Below are 26901 nucleotides of genomic sequence, written 5' to 3' on the forward strand. Positions count from 1 at the left end.
CAGTCTATACTGTGATGCTCACTAGCAGTATTTGGGCCTCAGGCAATTAACACCACAATCTGCAGATCTAGCTGCTTATTAACGTATACACATATTACAGCAAAACACTAAGGACATATTACTCCTGCGTTTATGATTTTGTTGTCATATAACACTTTGTAAACAGTTTTGAAAAGTATTTTTGCTTGGAATGTCATCCCCTTGAGCACTACAGATAGCCTATAGAAGATATCAAGTGTTATTTGCATGTGAAAATGGCTTGGAATACAACTCTTGCAAATTGTGGATTGAAAGCGAATCTGTAGGCTACGAAGCTGCAGTGAGTTTTATAACGCTGCTAATAGCAGTCTAACCTATACATTTTAAAATCACTTTAGATTGAAGAGACATACCAGCTGGTTTGATTTTGGGTAGGACTGATTGTGCATAAATAGTTTTTATGGAATAAGTTGACGAATTCACTGTTTTCTACAATTAAAATATTTGTAATTGTTTTCTACAATTACAAATGTTTCTTGGAATAACATAATAGAATATCCAAATATGTTTTCAGTTATAGCCAATTTATTTTGGCTTTCATAGGTCTAGTTATGTTTTATAGTCCATATAGGTTTATGGAGATTCGCACGCAGGTCCATAACATTGTTGATAGCCTGCTTGAAACACGTCACCTGTGCTCGTACTTGCAAACACATTTTATGACATTAGTTTAAGTTATAATGCATAATGTTTATTTGAATTTGGGAAAAACATTTTAAACCTTTTGGTGAACTCTGAAAGGGCTATTCATGTGAGATGACTCGGAAAACACTCCGCCCTTCTCACTCATAGAAGAATGGAACTGCTCTAAGGGAAGTTATCAATCAGTTATTCCGATGACATATAGGCCTACAACTTTAAGGTTCGAGCACTTCTTCGTTTGCAATGGGGACGCTCAAGGGTTCCCCATCTCTTACATGAATTAACTTTCAAAACATGGTGTAGGTCACATGTATATAGAATATAACGTTTTTGTGCTTAATACGTAAATAAAGATGACTCAAACGTATTCTAAACTACTCGACACGGTTTTATTGACCACTACGATTATCACAAATACACTCAACTTATTTTGTTGCATTTTACAACGATCAATTCAAATAAATCTAAATCACAAAAATGTAATCACAAAACACACTACCCTTATTGACTTTGCTTGATAAGAGGTTGTGCTGAAAAATAATTCACAACATTTCACTGATTCACATGTATTGCAAAATAAAATATGTTTAATGGTACGTATACTGGCTATTGTTACTGTCACCTCTGAGATGAATAGCCTAAATAAATAAATTACCCTAACATTATTTTTCAGAGAATAAATAAAACGATTGTGTATGTATAAGTCTATTGACAGCTACGTATTCTGCCACAGGCAAATACTTTGATAATGTCTACTATTTTTCGTCAGAACAACTTACTAAAAAATTAAAAATAAATTATATATCATAAATAAATAAACCCTGATAACCGTAATAATCCGTTGGTACAGTATCTGCAGTAATCCATGCTATATAACATGCATAGTTGAATAGCTGTGGACTGAGAGGAAAAACCCGTTAACGCACAAGAACACTATAGGAACAATTATATATATATATATTTGTATAAATAATCCGTTGTTTTTTCATCCTCTTTGTCAGATATTATTTTGTGTCTATAGCCTTGTAATATCCTGGTCTCGTTCGACTACGGACACTCGAGAGAGTTCCTGGGAAGCTGGCACGGTGTTGGAGCCCACAGCACGCGGGAGAGTGCTGGCTGTTGTTGACGCTGTGGTGGACCCGGAGGTCGCACTAATGTTGGATGAGGAGGAAGATCTCACTTTCGTGTTGGGTAGCCTATGGTCTTTTTTCCACTTCATCCTTCGGTTCTGAAACCAAATTTTGATCTGGCGCTCGGAGAGAACCAAGGTGTGGGCAATCTCGATGCGTCTTCGCCGAGTTAGGTAGCGGTTATAGTGGAACTCCTTCTCCAATTCTAAGACCTGCTGGCGAGTGTAAGCTGTCCTGGACCGCTTTGCGTCTGCTCCATTGTAATTGGGATTCGCTGAGAGGTTTGTAGAGGTCAATAGAAGAGAGGAGAAAGGGAAAGGAAAAGAAGAGGAAATAGAAAGCAAGATTGGCGTGAATTGAAATATGAAAAGAAATAGCAATGTTAATGGAGAATGGAATCACTATTATCTAATCCCCAATAAAATATTTCACAGTCAGGGACTCGACTCGTGGTCTCTATAATGGGTAGCACTTTCTCCACTGCGAGGGTTCAGCTGAATTATTTATTCTACATTATATTTAAAAAAAAATCCTTAGCCCTCTTTTCCTCTCTCACTCTCTCCTCCCTCTGACACATACATAACAGAAAAAGCCTACATGGCAATACAACTGTCCAGACTAGTGCCTCCGCTATAAAATTTATGGCGGATGTAATTGCCAATGCTGACTCGTAAATCCACTTCATATGTGCCATTTCAAAGGGGCTGCTCTCTCAACATACTTAGCAAGAGCCGGTTATAGGCCAGGCGATATAGGTAAAATAAGGGTGAAAGAGGGGAAGAGAGAGCGCGAAAGGAAGGGAGAGCGAGTAAAGAGAATAACAACACAGATTGCCTACCGATACTGATGTGGATTTTCTTCATCCATGGGTACACTACAGGCTGCTTAGCCGAGGCAGAGCTGGTGGGTTTCTCCGGGGCGGCTTGGATGCAGGCAGGCGGCGCAGTCGGTGGGGTGGTAGGGGATGTGGGTAACAGTGGCAAGGGTTCAAGTGGAGCTGTCTGTGCCTTCCCCGCAAGTAGATTCCCCGAGTGTGTGAGCCCATGGCCGGTCTGGGGCTCGGGCTCGGGGATGCTTACACAGTTATACGGGCGCTCCTGGTAGGTCACTCGCGGAGGATACAACTCCTGTTGGTGATGCTGGTAGCTGGTGTCTCTCGTGCGGCTGTAGTATTCAGGGCTGTGTTCTGGGATGTAGCTATTTTGTGAATATTCCTCACAAGGAGGAAATTTCGGATCGATGTAGCTAGAGTCCATCAAATACGAGCTCATGATCATTAATTTCTGGAGTGAAAAATAATTTTTCTACCTTTGTCGTTTTTCTGGTCCATAAAGCCCTCCTACTAGCAAGCGACCCTGTAAAGTTACTTTAACCACGTGACACAGCAGTCCAATGGCAGCTGGCGAGGTAGTTCCCGGATAAGGAACGAAATATTTATCCGAATATTGTTGTACCCTTTGTGTGGGTGTAAGAGTATTTTCTCGAGGCAAGGCCTCGGCTCTTCGACCAAAATCAGTATGAAATAGGGCAGAAAGAGGCGAAGATCCATGGGAGGCTATGTGAGGAAACAGGCAGGCAGATAGACATACATATCAGGCAGGGACTGAGGCTGAGCAAAGGTGTCGTGACATGACTCGGAAAAATGTACACCAAAACAAACAGATCAAAGTAACAATGGCGTAAATTGATGTGGACTATGCGGTTAAGCACAGATAAACCACTCCATTCTTAAACCATGACAGCAGAACGCATTCATACTCACAGTCAACGGCTAACACTGATATAAAATAACAGATATCTGGAGAAAAGGAGGATTTGGGGAAAACAGGACAACATTCTTACGATAACACACGTCTAATTAATTGGGCCGTATTGATAATTGACAAGCCAATCGTTTGGAGATTATTACTTACAGGGTCAATTCAACCATTCTGAACCAATGAGGATGATGCTACTACCAGTACTATGCCACTAATAGGCCTATGATAATGTTAATTTTCACGATATGAATAGGCCAATAATGATACTAATATGCGTAATAGGCTATTAGGCCATTACTAGCCTATTGTAGGCTTGTTGTAACAACAACAATATTGTCATTGCAATTTTTCATCTTGTGTAAACCTAAGACTAGAATATAGCATTAGGTCGTGGTATTGGTGGTAATAATAGGAGTAGATTGCAGCTGTAGTTGCAATGGACTAGCAGTTATGGTTGTATAATTACCCTATGAGTGATAATGGCCTGGCGAATTACAGACGGAGTCCCCCTCACGATCTATATCAGAGAGACTGAGAGCTGAACCTCCAGGTTAACTGTCTACTTCCTAAATAACAGGCATCATTGCCGTGTCAGTTTTTATTGGATAAAAATGAAAACGACACATAAAAGTTAGAATGGCTTATTTATTAGAACCCCCCTCCCCCCTTGTTGTTTGAGTTTTATTGGGCTGTAAATGCAGTAAATCAATCGTTTCAAACGATCCCCGCTCGCACGCGTGCTTTACGGTTTCCTAGATCATTCTTCTCTCTCCCGCTCTCTATCTCGCACCGTCTCTCACAGTCTCTCTCTTTGCGGCTCCACTTTCCCTCTCCTTCTCCATCTTCCAAAGGTTAGACTTTTGCTTTCATCCATTGAAGCATTATCAGATGTTCTTGGTGGGCTGCTACATTCTACCTGACACAGAGGTATTGAAATCGCCCATATATTCCCGCCCGTAGAGGCGAATTTGCGGTTGTCAATTGTAAACACGAATTCGGTTCTACAGGGTGCATATAGGCGGCTTGAGCTGCATTCCAATGCTGCAAGCTGTGATTGTGAAAACTGGAAATAACTGTTAATAAATCTCACTCAGAATAATAAGTAGGCCAATGTCATGCAGACATATTTTGGATATATTACGTATTCGGCTCGTAGAAACTTTCTCACAGCCTAGCGTATAGGTTATGAAGCGTCAATACCCACAACACAACACATAGTGGCCTATATCTTGAAATATATTAATGGCTATTAATGGGTGCACATAATGGTAAAGTGGTAATAATTATATAGAATTTAACATTTCTGTCATCATAGTTTTGGAAGTGAATAGTGTCATCTAAACAAGAAGCACACAGAAAACCCAAACATTTGAGAAATTTCCGCAACACACTGTGAGACGCGGTTAGTGTCTATTAGACCCGTAAATTACCAAGCAGAGGCAAGACTCAAATCTTTCATTGCACAACATGTATGCCTTTAGCTGAATGTCCTATGTTTGGCATACCCCTGGAACGTATAGGCTACACAAAGGAACTTCAAGAAGTAGCCAAAAGACACAACAAACAACTGAATATGCATGCGCAAAAGTCACATTTGTAATCAAATGTTATTCAAAATGTCCCTGAATATAACCTTGCGGGTACCCCTTCCTAATCATAAATATTCAGTTTGGAAAAACGGAGGACACAATGCGGCCACGTGACAGAAGAAATGAAAAATAACTTTCTATTATCCCTGAGGTATATTGTGTTCTTCATTACCATACTGACCGTTGGGTAACCCGAGTGTGGCGCACTGAACATACTCAATAAACTATGCCTATGCCTATGCAAGACATCAAAAGTGAACTCCCCAGAAAAAATAGCTTGAATATAAGCTACAATGAATAAATATAAACCTCAAGAGCAATGACGATACTAATATAAAGAATAACAGTAATCACAATTTTCAAAAGGAAGTAATATACCGTCGTCTATATGTGTTTGTTTCATATTTGAGAACCTTAGTCTGCTTGATACGAATAGGCTAAGAGAGGCCCGTGACCAGCTATGAAGTTACTTCCTATAGGCTTATGGGGGGAAAATACTATCGTTTAATTTCCCATCCCCCACAGTCCTCTTTCTCTCTCACCCTCTCACGCTGAAGGTACATTTGAATATTAGTTAGACGGCTTGACTGGTGTTTCACCTCTTGCAATTGACTCGTTCCAATAGTTCACTGCCAATGAGTTTTTTTTATGAAGAATCACCTATGAAATTAATCTCCACACAAATGCCATTTAGATATGTTACCTCGTTCAATAACTGAGTATCAGAAGAGATGGAAAAATTAACCCCTTGAGGAAATTAATTTTACGTCGTGTTAGATTTTTATTATGGCAAAATGACGTTCCTTGAATCTATATGGGTTCTGTTGCCATATGGAGGCTACTTCAACTCAACGCATGCTTTTGGAAAATATCAGCACTACTCTGTTTATGGGTTTTATGCGGTGCAGGGACTATACATTTAGCCATTTCTCTGAAACGTTGTGACTTGGTGTTGATACCCACTTGAAACTCACTTTCAATTGAATGCAGTAATAGATCAACGACATGCCAATTTATCCAATCAAACAGACAAGCTGACTGAGAAGTCCTTCACCTGTTGCCATAGCCATAGCCATAGCCATAAGGTGACATTCGCAGATAATTGGTGTATTATGGATTATAAATCCCAGGGCAAGGGTTTGGAAAATATTCGAATAGGCTATATTTTCAGTTATATATCACAATATATGTATTTTCTCTCCTCGATGCAGTTTGATCAAGTTGGAAGATTAAGGTACTTTCATATTCTTCTAGTCAGGATGTTCCAGCTCCCTGCAATAGTTCTCACCAAAAGTTATCTCTACAATGCATGACCCGAGTTTGGCAATCAAATGTGATAAGATAAATATACAATCAACATTTTTGTTGCTGAAGCTAGATGTTAGGAAAAACACAAAATAGCCTGTGTCTATACATTGCATTTTGATTGGTTTAAAAGTTCCTTCACATACACACCACTTGAGATGTATCATGTTGCCTACATTAAGGTGACCTCAGCTGTGCCCTCTTGCACTCAAATCAATTATACCCTGTGCTTGCATGAGAGTTAACCCCAAGGTCATTAGTGTGTCTGGCCTAGCAAGGACTGACGTGTACTCGAGATCGATATTGATGACTAATCTTCAGAGATGATTAGCTTATATTGTGATTGTTTGTTAAAAGCAATACGCTCATTATAATAGTGGGAATAAGGTTTTAATAATTATTAGAACATGCAGTATTGAAACCCACAGAATGTAAAGCTAACACAATCCAATCCAATGTTAAATAAAAAAGTGAGGCTACTATATAAACTAATACGAAGTTCAGTTAACAAGTGTTGTAAAAATAAAAGTTGACAAAGTAAAAGTACAAGTAAAAGTTGAAGGGGACAGTGATTGTATTGGGGTGCAATAGCTGAGTGAGATAGTACTTGATCATTGATAGTACTGCTTTAATAACAGAGGCCTATACTCTTAAAAAAATGAAGGTTCCATATAGAAGCAAAAAGGGTTCTATCGCTTGCTTCAGATATGAAACCCCTAAAAGTTCTATAGAACCCCAAATAACCGTTTTTTCTGAGAGTGTAGGCTGTTTCAGATGTTGTTAAGACTTGGATAATTGAGTAGGTGCGATAATAATTCAGAGGTGGGCGAAATAAATATACAGCATCGTGGGATTTATTTATTTATTAAGGGACAGATCAGGAGAAATGTGACCCTGATGGGAGCTGTAATTTGATGCACATCATTCATTTTAAGGGGTAGTTTAAAGGGTTGTTGTGGTAAAAATGCAGTAAAAACATAATGTTATTAATACAGATGTTTCAGAGTAGAAGTCATTGAGGTGGTACAACACTGATTTGAGTAACTGGTGGAATTGATATGGACATACAGTAGTATTGCAGTATTGTTAGAGGTAGCATAAAAGTTAGGCTATATCATAATCACAGTAATCAAAAGTTTGGTGTGGGATCAGCAATGTAATAGTTTCAGAAGTGGGTTCTGTGGCCAGGCATTAGAAGTACATACCACATTGAAATACTGCCTCTTAATTGTTTCCGCATTAAGATTCTGAAAATGTGGATATCAGGATTTTGTCGTAAAATGTAATTTGGTTCCCTAATGGAATGATAACTAAAGAATAGCCTAGCTATATGTGTTGCAAATTTTGAATCATCAGATTTTCAAACTAAACAGATACTCTCTGCCTTTTTTTAATCATCAGAGTTCCGCTTGCCTGAAATTCCAGGATCTTTCTCTCCAAGTAGCGTGATAATTATTACTCAATAAAGGCCAGCATACAGGGCAGGCATTCTTTCTACTCTTAGGCCTATTTCCTTCCAGTTAAATGGTTGCTATCAAGATCAGATATCAATTTACTGTAGCTCCCACAAATACCAATGGAATAGTTAGGCCTACAAGATCTCATCAAACGTGATCCATCTACTATTGACCTCATGCAGCACAGATACATTGTCTCAGGCCTGATGTTGTATTATTATTATCATTACATATCCTACTATTCAATCAGCATATGTTTTAGGCATATGTTACCAGGTTATCACCTTCCAGTCAATTGATAACCCTAATTAATCAGGTACATTTGAGAGAGGTCAAGTAAACATCAAGCCAGCAGTTTTTTTGTTTAAATTTTACAACACTATAGCTAACATGCCCAATATGTCCATATAGGTTACACCTCAACGAAATGTCATAAAACACTTAACATCGCCTTTTAGAGTCAAGATTATTCCAAATGTATAGCGGTAGCCTGTAGCGGTGGCCTTTTTTTAGACCCATTCTAACAATGAATATCACAGGTGCCAGTCCAATGTTATGTTAATGAGGCCATGAGTTGCAGCAGTCCGGTTAGAGCTGTCAATCGGACATGACGTCACGTGACCCAATCGTGACCCAATAAAACTAGGTTATATCCTGAGCCATACACCTCTGTAGGGCTCTGGCTCTGACTGTATCTGTCATGTAACACTTTAATTCCAGCAATATCGACATTTTTGTTGATATTCAATTAATTCAGAAATGTGCTCTTACGAACATGTATCTACATTTCTTAGGCTACTTGTGAAGCCTAAGCTAGGCTACTCATGGTACTATTCACAACAAACATCAAACAAATAATGAAACAAATCACCATTTGTAAAAACGGTCTATTGAACTAAAAGCAAGCCGCCATCTAACGTAAAACACAAGGAAACCACGAAGCCAACCAAGCTGGGACTTTTTAAGTTAAATTCAGAGGGGCGGAAAATTAGAGTTCCACAATCTGTTCCTGTGTTCAGTACGGGAGTCTCTAATGAATGAATGGGGCTCACGCGATACTGTCAGGCATCACAGGGTTTAATGGTCCAACCTGCTGTTATCCTCGCTAAAACAATTTGTGAGGGAATAATTGCTATCTCTGAGTTGCCTGCTCAGCCAGGTCACACGAGATCCAATGCTGTATTCGACGTTCGTCCAGGAGGAGATGCCTTTAATACCGGCCACTAGGGGCAATGGTGAGAGCTATTACTATCAAGTAGGCTCGCGGCTTGCTAGGGCGTTGTGGATGGGGATGGCCGTAGGCCTCCTCTGCTACTGCAGTCAGTACTTAATTTAATTTAATTAAAGTATTAAACATTTCCATAAATTGTCAGCTACAAAATTCACATTCACATTTGAAATATTATCATACACATTTTAAACACATTTGGGGTTGGATTATTCAGTAAAATGATATAGGCCTAATATAATTGCAGAGCAGTCTACAGTCAACATTGTATGAGCTATTGTCTTATACCAGAATGTGCAAATAAATTATAACTAGCCCACATTTTGGAGTCCTTGCATTCCCCCTACAATTAACCTACAATTGATAGCCTACAATTGCCCTGCTTTCATGTGTAATTTTTAAAGGAACTTTTATTCGTTCATTACTAAACAGCCCATTTTGTTCTATGTTCAAGTTACCTAAATGCACTATAAATGCTGATTGCTGAATCAAAGCTGATTAACTGCCGGATCAACAACAACAAAAAACTATGTTGCAGTGTTGAAGTCTACTTATGTAATGACAACCACACACATATACACACACGTCAGGAGAACACAGGGGGCTTCCGATATGCTACACGCTACACTAACTGAAGGAAACGCACATAGCCTATACTGAACTGTTAACCCCCATAGCATCACATCCATATCACACGCAACTAGTCTACTTTTAAAAGTAATCTGAGTTTAGAGAAAATGCCAACATATAAAGAGCCTAATTGAGAACCATTAGCGCCAGATCACCAAGGCATTTCTTAGGCTAACATTACATTACAGCATTCATTTAATGTTAGGTGGGTGTTACAAGGGGCATGTGTCTATTTCATTAAAAAGCTAGAGAAACAAGATTATTAACTTACTGCACCTTCTGGGAACCATTTGCCGGAGTCGAACGATGCGAGCGCAGAGCATTGAGGGCTAGATAATCCTCACTAAACGCCTCATACCTCTCCGTCCACTCAGAGAAGAGGATCCAACAGCTGCGATTCACGACAGTTAAGATTATATATGATGTAAATATATTGAGGGCTGGTTTGTCAGCTCTCCCAAACCATAAAATGTACTTTAATGACATCACGTGTTCTCCGCGAGCCACTCAGGGTCAGCGCCCTAGGGCCTTCAGCATACACAACCTCCAAAAGTTTAAAAGTAAGAAAAAAGACAGACAGACGGAAACAAAAAAGTATCCGATACCAAAGCAACCCTTCTCCACACGTTAAGCCTGCAACTGACATATCCGAGAGGGATGTCAGACGCAGGACGTCCTGGGGAACTATAACCACAATATCATAGGGGTGAGTAATGTTTTTTTCATTCTCTCGCTCTCACCTGGAAGCAGGGGTTTTTACGTATAAATAATGTTTGGGAAATACTGTACCAAGAAGTAGCAGAGGACTGCGTAGCTAGACAAGAGTTGAACCTCTAGTATAATGGAAAGACTACTTCAAAAGTGAAAGGGCATGAAGAGGGGTGGGGTGGGGTTGTCCAGCACTGTTACCTGCCTGTGTTGATAAGGTTGAGACAGTAAGGTTGATACTGTGTGATGACGGCTCCAGGGGTTCTTCTTAAGGGGGTTTACTTGGTGTCATACTGCTGCCGGTGTAGGACACATCCAAGGACATCATGGAGGCAAGACGTGTATAGGTACTATTCCAGAACGACATGACCCAAAAAATTTAACCAAACTAGAATTTTCTTTGAACAGATGTTTTGAAAATGATCGATGCATAATTTTCAACTTTACAAGTTATATTTAGTGGACGTTTCCATCAAAAGTGGCTCCTTAAATGTGACATGAGGAAGAACTGTTTGGACCTGTTTTGAGTACCGGAAGTCATGTGAACTGATTATTAAGGATAAATGATCGTTTCTGGTACAACGTTGCCTCTGATGGATCATTCAAAACGACTAAAGAAAACTTTAACATTATCACATAAGTTTGTTAGGTCTAGATATTGTGTTGAATGTTTCTGGAAATAGCCTAGGAGTAGAATGTATTTTAAAAGTATTTAAAAAATTCAACTGCAGCTTGGGCTTTTGATTAAAAGTATTCATTTCATCAATCTTGGGTGATTAATTTATTATTTTAGCTAAATGAACAGATTGGCCACATTCAATGGAAATAGCGTTTTCTTATGTATTCAGACTCAAGAGTCTTCCTGAAAGTGCATCTGTTTGGTTAAACAATTGTCGTTGTTTGAGAGGTGTTAGGGAGAGCTGTAAAGTTTTATGATGCGTCAGGGCCATAAAGTTTTACAGGCATCCGTCTATACTGTACTGTAAATAATTACTGAGGAAGTGGAGGCTGACAGAGAACCGGCATCAAAACCTGAGACCACGTTGAGAACTGCTAAAGGCCAAAGAGTAAAAAAACAGCCACTTCTTCTTGGAGTAATCAAACAACTACTGAATTGGCTGCACAACATTCCAGTAGACCTATACCATCATAAAAATACATAGTGGTATGAAGCACGTTTTCTCCAAATTCAGCCATCTTTATTTCATTCTTTAAAACACAAACATTCACGAAAGCCTTTCTTCTGAAGAGTTCAGTCCACTTCAAAGACAAAACTTCAGCTATCTAATCAATGTGAGCAATTTTAAATCTAGGCTATACCATGATGCTAACTGTTCTAGATGAATGAATAGGCCATTAAATAATAAGTGCATTTCGTTCCAGAGGATCATCCTCCATTCTACCACTTAATAGATTATTATTTCCACAAAGTGAAACAGGACTTTGTCAAGAAAATGTGAACTGTAATATGTGAAATCATTTTACCTACAAGGCCTTCAAAGTTTTATTTGTGAGCAATTATAACCATGCAGAATATGAGAAAAGGTTGTTATGACACTGTTTTGTGGCAGCCGCTGGAAACGAGGGTGAGAAGGAAATTGTTTAATTGTTAGCTACTCATTGTGGAGGAGCCTCCTTCCTGCCTCATGACAACATATATGTGAACTCAAAATCTCACCTTAGTTGGAGAGGCTACCTGTTCTGTGTTCTTCATTTTAAAACATTGGGCAAATGTATATATTGATAATGAATAATTATTGAATTGAACATCATTTACACATTACATAAGTTATAGGCTACAGGTTGTCTTTTTATTTTTCTATGTTCCCAAATAATGGGACATTTGCAGGAAATTTAGGATATGTATTGCCCAATTCTCAGCAGAAATCCGCTATTACATGCATTTTTCGTGTTTTACACAATATTCTAAATTGTTAATAATGATTTGTCACAAATGTAATGCTGAGGTTAAAAAAACGAATCCCATTATCATACTTGGCACATTGAGTCCGATCTTAGTCAACAATCAACCCAAAATCCCCCAAATATGTTTCTCCTGCCTACTGGCAAGTTATGTAATACAATAGACCCTTCATATGAGGAAACCATTCACAATATAGATGTTAACTACGAAATGTATAATAAGGTTTAATGTTTTATCGAAACTATTTAGATTGTATGAGTATCTCACTGTTCTCACGACACTGTTGCCAAAATCAACAATTTTATGTGGAATATTTCAAATACAATATCATCACTGAGAATGATATAGCCCCCGCAATTTACTAAAATGTGTCTGTTACATCTTAATATCCCTGGTTGTTTAAACGGGCCTGTTAAAAAAAGAAACAGAAATACACAAGGAGTTTGAAGAGTAGGCTAACCTACAAGGAATTTACCTTTCATGGTTGTTTTTTAAATAAATTAATAGGAAACTCACACGAAGAAAACAATGGTGATAGTACAGTAGTAATACGATAATATCAATAACTTTCAACTTTAAAATAATTTAAGGAAAAAGAAGGGAAGGGATGAAACGTTAAAATTATTAAAGTAGCATTTTCTATACTTAATCTATTTCAAGCGTTTACATTCTCACAAGTTCTATAAGACTTTGCTGCACAAGTTCATATTACAAGATATAAAATAAAACAGTACAATATTCAAACAAAATGACAGATATATTACATAATCAGATCCATAATTGAAGAATGTTCATTATTATCACACTGAAAAGTCACTGTTTGGAAACATGGGTGGTGATGAGTCTTTGAATGTCATCTCAAACAGAAACGTTGATAACGTTTGAAAATGGCCCCCTGTTTTAGATGGACTCTTTAATTTTAAGCTTTGAGTCCTTCTTCCACTTCATTCGGCGGTTCTGGAACCAGATTTTGATTTGCCTCTCATTCAGACATAGCGTATGGGCGATCTCGATGCGCCTACGACGCGTCAGATACCGGTTGAAATGGAACTCTTTCTCCAACTCCAGAGTTTGGTAGCGTGTGTAACTCGTCCTTGACCTTTTGCCGTCAGCCTCTGTGGTGTAATTGAGAGAAAATGTGTGATCGCACTGGACTTTTCATATAAAAACAGAATAAACATTATCACTTAAAATATATCTTAACTTGTCAATGGACATGCAATGACTTGTAGTCTGCCAATGGATAAGAATGAATAGCAAAACACAGCCTGTAAGTCACTCTTCTGTGACTATATCCCCATGTCAAAAGATTACATTAAAGTTTTAAAGTTACTGTATGGCCTAATGAATGTAAGGATAGCTGGATGGCTGGATAAATGATCATCAATATGGAGCTATATTAGTTAACAAAAAACCCAAAATGTGGCCATTCGGGTTTACTCAATGAAACCACTGTGATTTTATTACTATTAGGCCTATGACTAATAATAGTATTGTTATTATAATTATTATTTATTATTTTAACAACAACTAAAACAAGGGCAAGGATTGTTACAGTTACAGAAATATCCTTTGTCCCTCTAAAGTAGCCTACATGCCCTGTTGTATAACACACAATAAGTTGCCAAGGCCAGTAGCCTAAATACACATTTTCTTACATTAGAAACGTTCAGTTAAAGCGTGTACAGTGAAATCCACAATCTCACCCTTCATATCAAATATCCTAAAAATAAGGATCATGCTTATCATACTATGTTGTTTTGGTTCTAAATATAGAACGCACACATTGTTTGTTGAGGTTTTGCAGAGACTTGTGTCTCCTTTATCCAATTACCCTGTCATAAATCTGGACGCAGATCGCCTTTTCGTTTTAACAGGACAGTTTTACGAGCAATTGATGCCTTTGTCATACAATTTATGACTGCGAGTTTTATTATTTACGAATACGGCCTATAAAACTCAAGGAAGAAAAACTGTGAATGGAGGAGAGAGGGTAAAAAAGATAGAACACATGGAGGAGAGAGGGTGAGAGGGACACTCTCCCTTCTGTACAAATTCAAGCGAAAATAAACATCAAACTTTACCGTGACCCATGTGTAGTTTAGTCATCCAGGGATATATTTGTGGTTGCTGTTCGCTGGTTTGTGGCTGAGTCGAATGGTTTGCTTGTCTTACTGGCTGCACGGGTTGCAAAGTTCCGACTTTGATCTCTCCTGTTTGTGTCTTGCGGATGGGCATTTCGCACAAATCTGAGTCCATCACGGGTTTTCGACGATACAGTCCGAGATTTAGAGATCCCTGGCCGCTTGTCTGCTCGTTCATGATGCGTCTCTGGGTAGCGTCTTCTGTAGAAGACTCTGGCCGTGGTGTAAGGTCACCAGGATTGCCACGCAGCACAGCGTTCATCTCTCCCATGCCAATGGAGCTCGAGGACGGTGGGGACGCAAATGACCCGCGGTGATCATGCCCTCCATAACCACTGTAGCCGGACACGTTGAGTTCGGGTTTAGATCGGTAGCCATGGTTGTGCAAAGCGAAGGCTGACTCATCGTGAGTTTGCTTAAACAACGAGTTGGCTACGTAAGAGCTCATTTCAAGAGAAAACGCTAAGGAAACGAAATGGAAGCATTTATACGGACTAAATTATTGCATTAAAGTTTTGATGTAACACGATAATTGTAAAATATGTACAGATAGCAGTTATAATGGTGTGGTATTGTTATTGCGTTAGCGTTTGATTTGTAGCTCTTTTGAAGTTCATGGGGTTTTATCCTAAAAATGACCACGATTTATAGGTGGGGGATATTTTTTTTAATCCATTGCCCAAATATGGGACGTCTAAAAAGAATCACGTGCTCGTATCGGCCAGTCATACATTTGGCTAGATCACACTTGGAGGTTATTAATGGAAATAGGAGAAACGCCTGATATCCGGGCATCGGATATCAGGCGCCAGTACCCTAGTGGGTACCCCTAGTGGGGTACTGGCGGTGCAGGGCTGGACGGAAGGCCGAGAGCGTCACCTGCTGCCAGGGACGGATAAGAGCATTAAACACACAAGGGCATAGGGCGCCCTCTCCTCCTCCTCTGTGCCAAGCTAGGTCTTGATCTACCTGGCAACAACAACACAGTTATGCGCATCGAGGCATGCGCGCACATAGAATATTGTTCTTTCGTAGGATAGAACTGCATTGATGGCCTAATCTTGCAGACAAGCTAATTGATTACCACCATAACGAACAATGGTAAATTGCTCTATAGGTTTAAAATCAGCCTTAAAAGTCTAGCATAGAGCAGGCAGTCGGTCGCCAAACAATAAAAGGTCCATTTTCAACCTCCTTTATAATAGAATAGGCAGCAACAATGGTGGCTACATAATGTCTGACCACAGCTTTACTCGCAATTGTCTGTAGCCTTTCTTTCATTGTTTTTCACAATAAACTGCTAATAATAATAATAATAATAATAATAATAATAGACGGCTAAACAATCAATTGCTATGGCATATCACTTTGGCCTTCTGTTATGCAGTCACCGTAATAGCACTTCCTTTTTTGGGTCACTATACTGTAAGTTCGCATTTTTTCACTCTGGCTATATGTTTTATATTGAATTGTATCTGGAATTGTTTTCTAAATGGCTTGACTGACCACTAGGAACACGTTTCTCGATATGGCAGGTATGGCAGAAATCGAAATAGGCGTGCATAAGATTGAGTAATTGTATAGCCTACAACGACTCTTAGAATGATAATGCCAACGTTGATAATAATTCTCATAAGAGTAAGTTCTCTTTATTAAAGTTGCATCACTAGTTTATCTGAAAAGATAAAGGCAATCAGAATGTCCTCCGTAAACAACTGCAACATCGCCTGGCAATGGTTTTAATTGGCTTGTGTGTGACTGAGAAGAAGGCCTTTTAGTATTATGTTTGGTATTACGTTACAAATAGGCCTACCTAATAACATGTATCAAAACCTTAAACCATACAGTGTAAACTGAAATGGAAGTCTATTCAGACTTAGAAATTAGACAGGTCTTTCAGACAGTGAATTTCTATCGAATTGTGTGTGATTTGCGTTTCCTCTTCTCTCCCCAAACACATTTTCCAATATTTCTGTAGCTATTTGAAATGACTAGCCTGTTCAAAGATTTCACTGCATGGCTTTGAAAGAATTAAGGTCAATTGCTAATGCTTTAACATATCATTGAAGGCCTATAGGCCTACCACAGAGAGCCACAGACAAATATCGAACATTTATTTATTTTAAGTGGTTAAGCTTTGAATTAAAAAAAATAACGTGAAAGAACAATTAAAGGGTAGCTGGCTTTGGGTCTATTATATGACGAATAAAAAACTTGAACAATGACATGTGTACACATTTAACCTGCATAGAGAGCTATAATGCTGCTGTTTGAGAACGAGACTAACTTGGTATGGTGGGCGCAAAGACATGGACAACTTTTTTATTAAGAGTTTTATTATTTTTATTTATTTATTTTACCTTTATTTAACTAGGCAAGTCAGTTAAGAACAAATTCTTATTTACAATGACGGCCTACACAGTTTTATTAAATATGACTTGAAGTAAATTTCATACATCACTGTTATTGTTTAAGTTGAGATTTTCATCTAACACTACAATTTAAGCCACAATTTAAGCCACATCAATTGTGGTCCTCTGTAGCTCAAATGGTAGAGCATGGCGCTTATAACGCCAGGGTAGTGGGTTCGATCCCCGGGACCACCCATACGTAAAAATGTATGCGGTCGCTTTGGATAAAAGCGTCTGCTAAATGGCTTATTATTATTATTACATCGGTCAGTTATGATTTGACCACATCCTCAATGTAGGCTACTGCTACATATCTAAACATAAATAAAGTAGGCCTACTTACGACAAAAAAGTTGCGGGATGCACACGAATGCTCTCACAGGGCTAAGGCATGTAATACAGATATACGTAAATATAAATATATACAAACATATCAACAATTTAGGTAGTGTGGGTCGTTATTATTCAGTATAGTTTTTTCGTACAACAGAACAACAAAACCAAAAAACATTAATAAGTTACTCAAGCGGATGTAACGCTTGTAGTTTCATTCACATATTGTTGTAACAATTACTTTTGGAAAAACATATTGCCAACATATTCGTCATAGGTGTACAGACATCTGAGAACCATGTGTTTTTAATTGTTGTCAAACAACATTTATGAAAATACAATAATGAACGTCTTCGCGTTACACACAGTTTGGGTAGGCTATATGAGGGAATGTCAAGTAAGGAAACAAATTCTGTGGTCACCGTGAAAAGTTCAATACAGAATAAAATGAAAAAGGCAAACATTGATGTCTGAAGAAATGTTGCATCCACATTGCATTTAACGCAGCCATATCTTTGAATATACTAGTGTATTTATTGTGGCAAAAAAAATGTTGATAGGTACTTGATAGGTAGTTAAGTTATTCTCACATCACGGCGGATTGATGCGTATAGTAGGCTAAGTTATGAAGTCACTCATTCTTTCTTCTCTTCTGTCGCCTCTTCTGTGTCCTCTTTTCCCGTGTCTTGACTCGCCCCTGCCAAACCACTTTCAGTGAGAGTGGAAGTTAGATTGCTTTCCTTTTTCCATTTCATCCGGCGATTCTGGAACCAGATTTTTATCTGACGTTCGGAGAGACAGAGTGCATTGGCGATTTCGATACGTCTGCGTCTTGTCAAGTAGCGGTTGAAATGGAATTCCTTTTCGAGTTCTAGAGTTTGGTACCGGGAGTAAATTTGGCGGCCTCTTCGTCTGTCAGAACCGTATCCAACTCCTGAGTGGAAAACACAGTTTTGAATTAGCATAATCAGGCAAAATCAATATTTTTTTACGTAGGATATGCAATGTCACTACCCAAACACACGCACACACATAATCACAAAAAAACCCACAGAAAGAATCGATGTCTAGGATATAGCCTAATCTTGTCAGTTCTTCCATGCTAGCCTATGTTTCGCAATAATCGAAATAATCAACAACAATGGTGGTGCATACTGACGCAATACACACACACACTTTCGCTATCAGGGGAACCCAGTCCACTGAGTGATATTTGAAGAGATGGTAGGCTATTCGTCTTAAAATACCGTGAACTCTTTAATATGGGTCACAAAAGTATTAGCTTAAAATATATAAACTATTTTGTTTTGAGGGAAATAGGGATGACGATAAAAAGGCCTTTATTGCCGGCGACAGGGTGCTGCTGTAGTAATGGTTTATGGGGTGATAAAAAGTAGCTTCCCCAGTCGTAAAACGGACCAGCTCGTTGAATTCATCTCTAGGAGTTTGTAATAGGCCTACTCACCACTATGAGAGTTCATCCGCTGCATCCACGGGTAGATCTGAATGCTCTCCTTCTGTTCCTGTGAGCCGTTCCTGCCCTGATCAGACGGGTAATCCTGGGCGAGCGAGCTTTGTGCACCTTGTCCCAAACTGCTCTGCCTACAGCTGGGCAGCACGTCTTTGTCTTGGTAAAACACATTGGATCCATACTCGTACGGTCCCCTGGTCAAGCCGAATACAACGTTGTCTTGGGGCGAATAGAAAGGCGAGGAATATATCCGGTTTTGAGGCACGGCGGTTCCGTAGGAGGGGAAGTGTCGAACTGGGTCATAGGTAGTTGAGTTTAGGGCCACGTTTGGTAAAACCTCTTGACCACCAGCTAAATGGCATGAGAGCGACGGGTTTGCGAAATAAGAATTCATACCTTCCCTCTCTCCCTTGCTCCCTCTCTTTCTCTTTCCCTCCCTCCCTTTCAATCTCAGCTCTCTCTTTATTCTCTCTCACACTCACTAAGTCACTCTCTTTTTTTCTCTGTCAGTCTCTTTTAATACAGGCACGCTGTATGATTTCTTTATAATTTATTTCTGGACGCCAATAAAGACACAAGGCACAGCCGAATGTTGTTGCTAAAGCCTCACTCTAGGATGGACAAGATGACAACGTCAGCTGACCAAATTTCCTCCAATAAAAAGCAGGGAGTAGAGGGACTGAGGGAGAAAAAAAAGTAACTTCATTTTTTAACATTCTCCGTCGAAACTACTCTCGCATATGCGCTCGCACACACACGCCACACACGCGCCATCTCAAGCTAACACATGCACATAGGCGCGTGCACATACACGCATAAGGACTATATACATAGTGAGCATTTACGCGCACGCACGCACGCACACACACGCACACACACACACACACACACACACACACACACACACACACACACACACACACTAGTCACCTCTTGCCAATCTCCTCCTGCAACGCATATTCTTTGTTGTACAGTACTATACCATAGCAAAAATAATAACACTCCTGCTCACAAAGGTATAAAAAATATGCAGTGTGTGGATGAACTAAATCAGATAGGCCTATAGCAATAAACATAAACAATAATGAATTAGCCTAAATGTGGAATTTAATTATTGAGATAGATGCCAACGCTAGACAAGCACGCTCTATTTAAATTATTTGACTTGAGTCCAGTCTCTTGTAATTTTTTAAAGATTGGACCTTAAAGAAGACCGAGAGTTATGTTTCTATACCCCTCGCAGTTGAGAAAAAAAGATTAGGGTTTGTAACCGCAATACAGTGTGATCGAATTATTAAGTTCGAAAAGCTTGACAATATTGCCCTCTTAAATCGATGAATATATTTTTCTTCGGTGTGAGATACATATCTTATAAAGTGATTAAAAAACATGATTTATTTTGAAAAAATAGTGTTAGGGTTGTTACAGAGTCAAGAAAACGTGTTTGGGTGACTTTTAATGATATTATTTATAATAGCAACAAATAGATATAGGCCTAAGTTGCTGTATGCTTTAGCCTAATATGAATGGACTGAATGGTGATGGATAATATGAAGGCCCATAATACAATTATCCAATCTTTAGATATACAATCCAAATAGTAAGTATTGAGTTCATTCAGTTTGACATAAAACAAGTCCTAACACAGGCTTGTTTTGAAGGCTACAGGCTGGCAGGAAAACTGAACACGAGTGTGCGACACACACATACACACACACACACACACACACACACACACACACACACACACACACACACACACACACACACCTCATTTCTCATTAGCGTTGGAATGACACGAAAATGCAAAGGGTTCACTGTTGCTTATGGCAAGATAGGCCTCCTCTTATTGCTAATGCTAACCATAAAAATAAGTTATGAATGTATTGTTGTGGATAGACGGGCATGTCTTTTAGCGATTCCCCATCAAAAAGCTAACAGGTCTAGGCTACATTTGATAGCATGTGAGGTTGCCCGCTATAGGCAACGTTTTACAATAATTAGATTAGAGCTGGTGCATGAAATTCGAGAAACGTATTCGAAGAGGTAAGGAAAGTCTTATATTGGGACAAGAGGCTTTTAGCCGCGTTTCCCCTTTGTTCAGTGAGAATTCTTTGGGCAAATAGAGGGGGGTTTATGGCAGTTTTACAGCGAAAGAATGTCTTAACGCCTGTGTAAGCCACAATAGTCATAAAACCAGACAAATGACGGATTCTAGCCTATACTCCTCTCCTGCTTGCACTGTGTGTATCCGCGTGTGGGAAATCCTTGCCCATACAAATAAATTAAATGTACTAGTGAATGGAAGGCTTTAGTGTTAGAGCATGGAAAGAGAATACACTTTAATTAACGACATTTACTGGATAGTCAAGCGGTGCCTTTAAAAAAACGTGTGTTACTACAAATAAGGCTATAGGCCTAAACCTTACAGCATAAAATGCAACAGCAAGAGAGCAACGTTTATTGCTGGGCTAAGCTACAGTATTGCAGTGCAGCATTTGAGGGTTGTTACTGTAATAGGTTGATAATTCGTTAATTAAATAGCTAAGCCAGTGTGGAGACGGAAAATATGAATCATTGTCGGTATAGGTCTATTATAGGACAATGCAATACAACATATAGAATGAAAGAAGAATATAGCCAACATCTTGATATTCAAATATCCCCTAAACATATTTCATATGTGTTTCAAATGTGTCTGTGGCGTTTTGTGTTTGGCCTCGATATCAAACTTAGAATATTAGACTTCCACACAAACAACGTAGGCCTATCTAACGTTATTTGTATGACAAGCCATTGGTAGACTATTAGGCTATATTTTCTTTTTGGAATAACATGGGAAAGATAAAACGGACTTTTATGACAGGTTTGATGATTTCGATTGATATCCACATAGCCTAATCAATCCTACTCTGCCTTCCAAATAAAAGTTCCGCACTCAGTGTAATCGAACTAATGAGCTCACTGGTCTGGCAGAAGTCGGATACAAACGTGGTGTTCCCCAAACAGCCTTTGATCTCTAAATCCGAACGCTTTTAAAAGGCTATTGCTTTAATGCGGGCCATATGACAAACGCAGCAGTTGGAATGCAGTGGGATGTTATCGGTGAGCCTTTCTGGAAATTGAATAGAGGATTTATAAGGAACATTTTTATCTCTGTAATCCTTGTGTGTCATGCAACTCTTTAGATAATTAATACAAGTATTAATTAACCCCCCCATTCACACAATATATATTATATTATATTATATTATTCACACAATATTAGGCTATACACGTTGAGTAACCCATATCTCTTGAATAGTGCTGCTCTATTCCTCGCGTAAAACATATGTTGTTGATGCGCTATCTGTGAAGGAAACGTGAATTGGGTTGGGGGAGAGGTAGAGAGTGGTTTTATTGTACTATGGAAGTGGAAGTGTATGGGGAAGTGTTTTATTGCACCCTTTGTGGACGATAGTCTGGCATTTGCACGCAAAAACAACTGGTCACTTATAATCTTTGGAGGTCTTGAGGTCTGGAGGTATTTGCCTATAGGCTACCATTGGAACCAGACAAAAAACTAATCGGACTAAAATAAGCCTCCAATTGTCGTCCTGATAATGTTACAATTGTGTTCTATGATAGGTTATAATTTGCAGACACAGCAAGTCTAACACAGCCTTAGAAGCATACAAGAGTAGCAAAATTATGCATTATAAAACAAATGATTGCAACTCTAACTCTGTCTTATGCGCCAGTAGCACAAAGAGAATAGGTTAGTAAATAACTGTACTACACTAATAATAACAATTATGGTATCAGGGTTATAGGTTGTATTCAATATCACTGGTCTAACGATGAAATATTATATAAAACCATCACTAAATTACAATATTATCTTACATGGGCAAAACAACCCTAAACGTAGGCTATTTAAAATTAATTAACAAAAGCAGCTGTCCAAAATGATCACATAACTTGGCTACAACAGTTTCTCTCATATAATAACAATAAGGCTTTTGTTTCAATGCACTTTCATATTATTATTATTATTATTATTATTATTACTTTAGAACATACTTATTCTGAATATTTGTAACAGTTTAATAAAGCACAATAGCAGAATGTGTAATATAAGCCTTCAGAATTTTAGGGCCAATCGCCTACCAAAGAGATTCAGTCCTACACTTGCGATATGCTCAATAATCTCTAAATACTTTGAACCACTGTTTTTTGTAGTTTCAAAGATTTGTATCACCAAATAAAGCAACATATCGAAGGCCTACACCTGTAAATAAATATAAAGCTTTAAAAAGTGACTTCACCCTATGAGGCGCGGAGTTGCCCTTCTCTAAAACTCTCAGCAGTTTTTACAAATGTCCTGATTAGGTGCCAGTGAAGGTGACAAGACAAGCGTATTACCAGTTCACTTCCTCCTGCAACCCCCTCCCTGCTTTTACAGCACAATAAATGAACATTAAACTGATATGAAAACAACCACAGTATAGACAGGGTGCGCCTAGAGAAAATCAATGGATTTTCTAGTAGGCCCGTGTATTTTTGGTGCAGCGTTTTGGGTGTCAACCAAATATTATGCACAACTTCTGTCTAGACACCCATAATTTTATCGTGGCATGGAATTTGCTGACTCGAATAAATATTTAGTCTTAATGTTATATTTAGCAGACGCTCTTATCCAGAGCGACATACAGTTAGTGAGTGTATACATTTTTTTCATACTGGCCCCCCGTGGGAATCGAACCCACAACCTTGGCGTTGCAAAAGCCATGCTCTACCAACTGAGCTACACGGGACTATTTGATTTTCATTTTTCATATTGAGCTTGAGTAGCTAGAATGTTTATGAAATGTTATAGTCTAGTAGGCTATTCACATGTAGGCTATAGGCCTACACGTGTTGTCTATGATTCAATTCACTATAGGCCAGGCATGCATGCCAAGCGTCTTGTGATGATAGATTTTCACTTACAAGCCTACAAAGAGTTCTCACTTGTTGACTATGCATCCATAAAATGTAAATCCCAAACAAAGCCAAGCGACACCTGGCTCTCACTGTAGAGAACTGGGAAAGAAGCAACAACAGAAGCTATAATAATAATAATAATACATCTTCAATAGAAATATGTCTGCAAGCCTCAATTTTGGCGAGGAATGGCACTTTAGTACGGTAAAGCCATTGGGTTGTTGGTTGCTGCAGTGTAGTCTCACGGTTTTTGCCACGTGTCAAATAGGTTCCTAACAGTGAATCTTTACAATAGGCCCTACTATGACACACAAGATATATAGAGAGCATTGAGAACAACACCGCGTGCAGCTTACTGTGGGCTATCCAAACAACATAATGTTGTTATTTTGTAATATATTGTGTCTAACATCTAATTAGATAAAACCAAGGTGATTGAACACACCCTACTGACATAGACCTACTGTATGTATGCATGTACTCGCAGTATCGATCACACAGTAATATTGGCATTGACAGGATTGTGAGGTGCTGCGATCTAACACTAGATGGCAGTGTAGACTGTAATACATATTAGGTGAGGGAAAAGAGGTAATAAAAGTTTGAGTCTGAATTGGTAGGGTATTGCCAATAATTACGCTATTTGCTGTGCATGACAAACACACGTTTGATTTTGTATTGCTGTGATGCGTTATTGACTGAGGCTATCCAACGTGAAACTAAATAAAGTGTTTTGCGTTGGTGATCAATGATGATTAAGTTTGTATGCTCAGTTGGTAGAGCATGGCGCTTGCAACGCCAGGGTTGTGGGTTCGTTTCCCACGGGGGGCCAGTATGAAATGTATGCACTCGCTAACTGTAAGTCGCTCTGGATAAGAGCGTCTGCTAAATGACTAAAATGTAAATGTATGTATATATGTACATTATACACAATACACATTAGTGTATAGCCTGCTATGTAGATTGTACGAATTATACATTAGTGTACCAGTTCAATAAACAAAACGAATACTTGCACAATGTTATGATAATTAGCGTCTGCTAATGACACCAGCACAACCAACCATCAACACTAACTTTGTTTTGCCTGCTCATGTTGCAATATGGATAAGATACATAACCAACTGAACAATGGGTTTTTGATTTACGCATGTGGAGCAGCTTTACCTACCTATATAATATCATTGTAAGGTTTATAAGAAAGGCTACAGCTTGGCCCATCTCAATGTATTGTCACACAGAGACATCAGTCCTAAACATTAAAGCCAAAACAATAAGCTAGGCCTGGTAGTAAGGTATGGTTAGTAATGAAATAGATGTTCACTTTTTTTTTTTTTTTACATTGAATGCTTGACTGCAGACTAACTGAGAAAACCCAATTCCTGAATCCCACCAGGGTATCATAATGTATCACACTGGAGATTTAATGCACGTATAATTCAAGAGTTAAATAAAACAAGTAGCTCAAATTTGATAGGAACCATTACAGTAAACCATATGCCAGGCATCAATGCACCAACCAGCAGGCTCTATACCCCACAGGTACCAGTTCCTTTCTATGGTCTGGTAAAAGAAGCGTTGCCACAAGCTAGTCTTGGTGATGCACACAGGCCCTCTTGCCTATTTCTATCAGAATCTAAATGATTGCTCACGTGGGTTACAGCGAGCTACTACTAATATCAGGAATAGTTCCCCAATCCCACTTGTAGATTAATTGCAGAATATATAGCTTGGCCTATCACTAAAATTTACAGACAGGCTCAGGCACAAAAAAGTCAATTTACCAATATTCTATAACAAGATGAAGCCTTTAGACGATCAATTATTTTATTACAATGGCAGAGTGTGTAGCTTATTACTAAACAAGAATATATACACTATACCTTTATTTTGTGCATTTGATGTTTACACAAACAGGCAGACTGACGTTACAATAGTTATACCTATAACAGGTCAAAAACATTATGTCCATAGACCATAGACCTCACAGTGTCAATACAATTATATACATTAAGATACATTAGATGCATGATTTGGTAAACTTCTGCATTTGTTCCCCGTTAAGCAAAATAGATGTTACATTTTAAATACATCCAAAGGCCACAGACCATTAGATTAATTTTAAACCAATAAGGAACGCAGAAACCCAAACTTACCCACGTTCTCCTTGCCCCTACAGTGACGTACATTCACTGGTCCAACAGCTACCAGCGCTGGAGGGAAACCAAGGAGTCCGAAGAACCCAACTTGTTAATATCCAATATGTCGCTGGTATTCTGTTTAACGCTGTAGAACGAAATGATAGGTATTCAGGTTCTGAAGTATCACAATCCACAAGCTGGAACCGAGTAATCTACTCAGGCTCCACTTCTGACTTAACGGCGATGAGCGAGCAAGGTGAAGAGAGAGAGAGAGAGGGAGCACTGGATATGGACCGAGAGCCATAAAGCGAGAGAGGGAGGGGAGAAGAGGTAGCAGTCAAATGGAATAGCAAACATGTACGTGTGCTGCAAAAGAAACACATTTCTGTATAGAACGCGGAAAATGCTGTTGCTTAAACGGGCAGGTCGTGTACGGATTGAGAAAGATAGTAATCAGGAGGAGACAACAGTATGAAGTTCATGTTCACGGAGGGAGCGTCACATGTCAAGTTACAGCCAATCAAAGTTCCGATTCAGTCGTAAAGTTTTTTTTACTTAGCTGTAAATTTCCCACCAAACAAGCAGGAATGCGTTGCGCCTCCTTCCTGCCTGGCCGACCCATTCTCTATATCTTTCCTTCTGCATAAAGACACTTCACTATCTATGGAATAAACTCAGCAACTCCAGAAACTCACATCTCATTCAGTATGTGTCGATGAAAGTCCTATATGCCAACTTACATTTCCATCGTTAAATACAGTTCTGTTTTTCTTTGCTTCTGCATCTGAAAACATCAGTCACATAGCCTACATTTTATCCAGGGCGTAACACAGCATTTACATGGCGGATGTATCCAGCAGATGCACCAACCACCCCTCCACATGCGCACTCATGCGCGTAAACATAACAGCACCAAACATGTGCGCGCGCATGCTGTACCCTCATCCCAGGTCAGCAGCAGCAGCTCATTCTATACATGATGGAGATCAGCTATAAAATGTATCTATAAAAAATATTGTAG

At 38.9% G+C, this 26901-nt stretch overlaps 3 protein-coding genes across 3 annotated transcripts; all 3 read right to left on the bottom strand.

The window, feature by feature from the left end:
• Window positions 1-1046: 1046 nt before the first annotated feature.
• Window positions 1047-3348, bottom strand: LOC121577542 (homeobox protein Hox-C4a-like). Its single transcript, XM_041891245.2, has 2 exons — window positions 2653-3348; window positions 1047-2088 (listed from the first exon to the last, which is right to left on the bottom strand). Exons 1-2 carry the CDS (start codon window positions 3089-3091, stop codon window positions 1697-1699), a joined length of 831 nt encoding a protein of 276 aa, XP_041747179.1. The 5' UTR covers window positions 3092-3348; the 3' UTR covers window positions 1047-1696.
• Window positions 3349-11678: 8330 nt separating this feature from the next.
• LOC121577545 (homeobox protein Hox-C5a-like) lies at window positions 11679-15181 on the bottom strand. The gene is made up of 2 exons (XM_041891248.1): window positions 14500-15181; window positions 11679-13530 (listed from the first exon to the last, which is right to left on the bottom strand). The coding sequence occupies exons 1-2, from the start codon at window positions 15005-15007 to the stop codon at window positions 13316-13318; spliced, it is 723 nt and encodes a 240-aa protein (XP_041747182.1). The 5' UTR covers window positions 15008-15181; the 3' UTR covers window positions 11679-13315.
• Window positions 15182-17158: 1977 nt separating this feature from the next.
• LOC121577547 (homeobox protein Hox-C6-like) lies at window positions 17159-21285 on the bottom strand. The gene is made up of 2 exons (XM_041891249.2): window positions 18769-21285; window positions 17159-18237 (listed from the first exon to the last, which is right to left on the bottom strand). The coding sequence occupies exons 1-2, from the start codon at window positions 19166-19168 to the stop codon at window positions 17939-17941; spliced, it is 699 nt and encodes a 232-aa protein (XP_041747183.1). The 5' UTR covers window positions 19169-21285; the 3' UTR covers window positions 17159-17938.
• Between the last annotated feature and the right edge of the window lie 5616 nt (window positions 21286-26901).

This window comes from Coregonus clupeaformis, unplaced genomic scaffold (assembly GCF_020615455.1).
Source record: "Coregonus clupeaformis isolate EN_2021a unplaced genomic scaffold, ASM2061545v1 scaf0005, whole genome shotgun sequence".
Taxonomy (NCBI): Eukaryota; Metazoa; Chordata; class Actinopteri; order Salmoniformes; family Salmonidae; genus Coregonus; species Coregonus clupeaformis.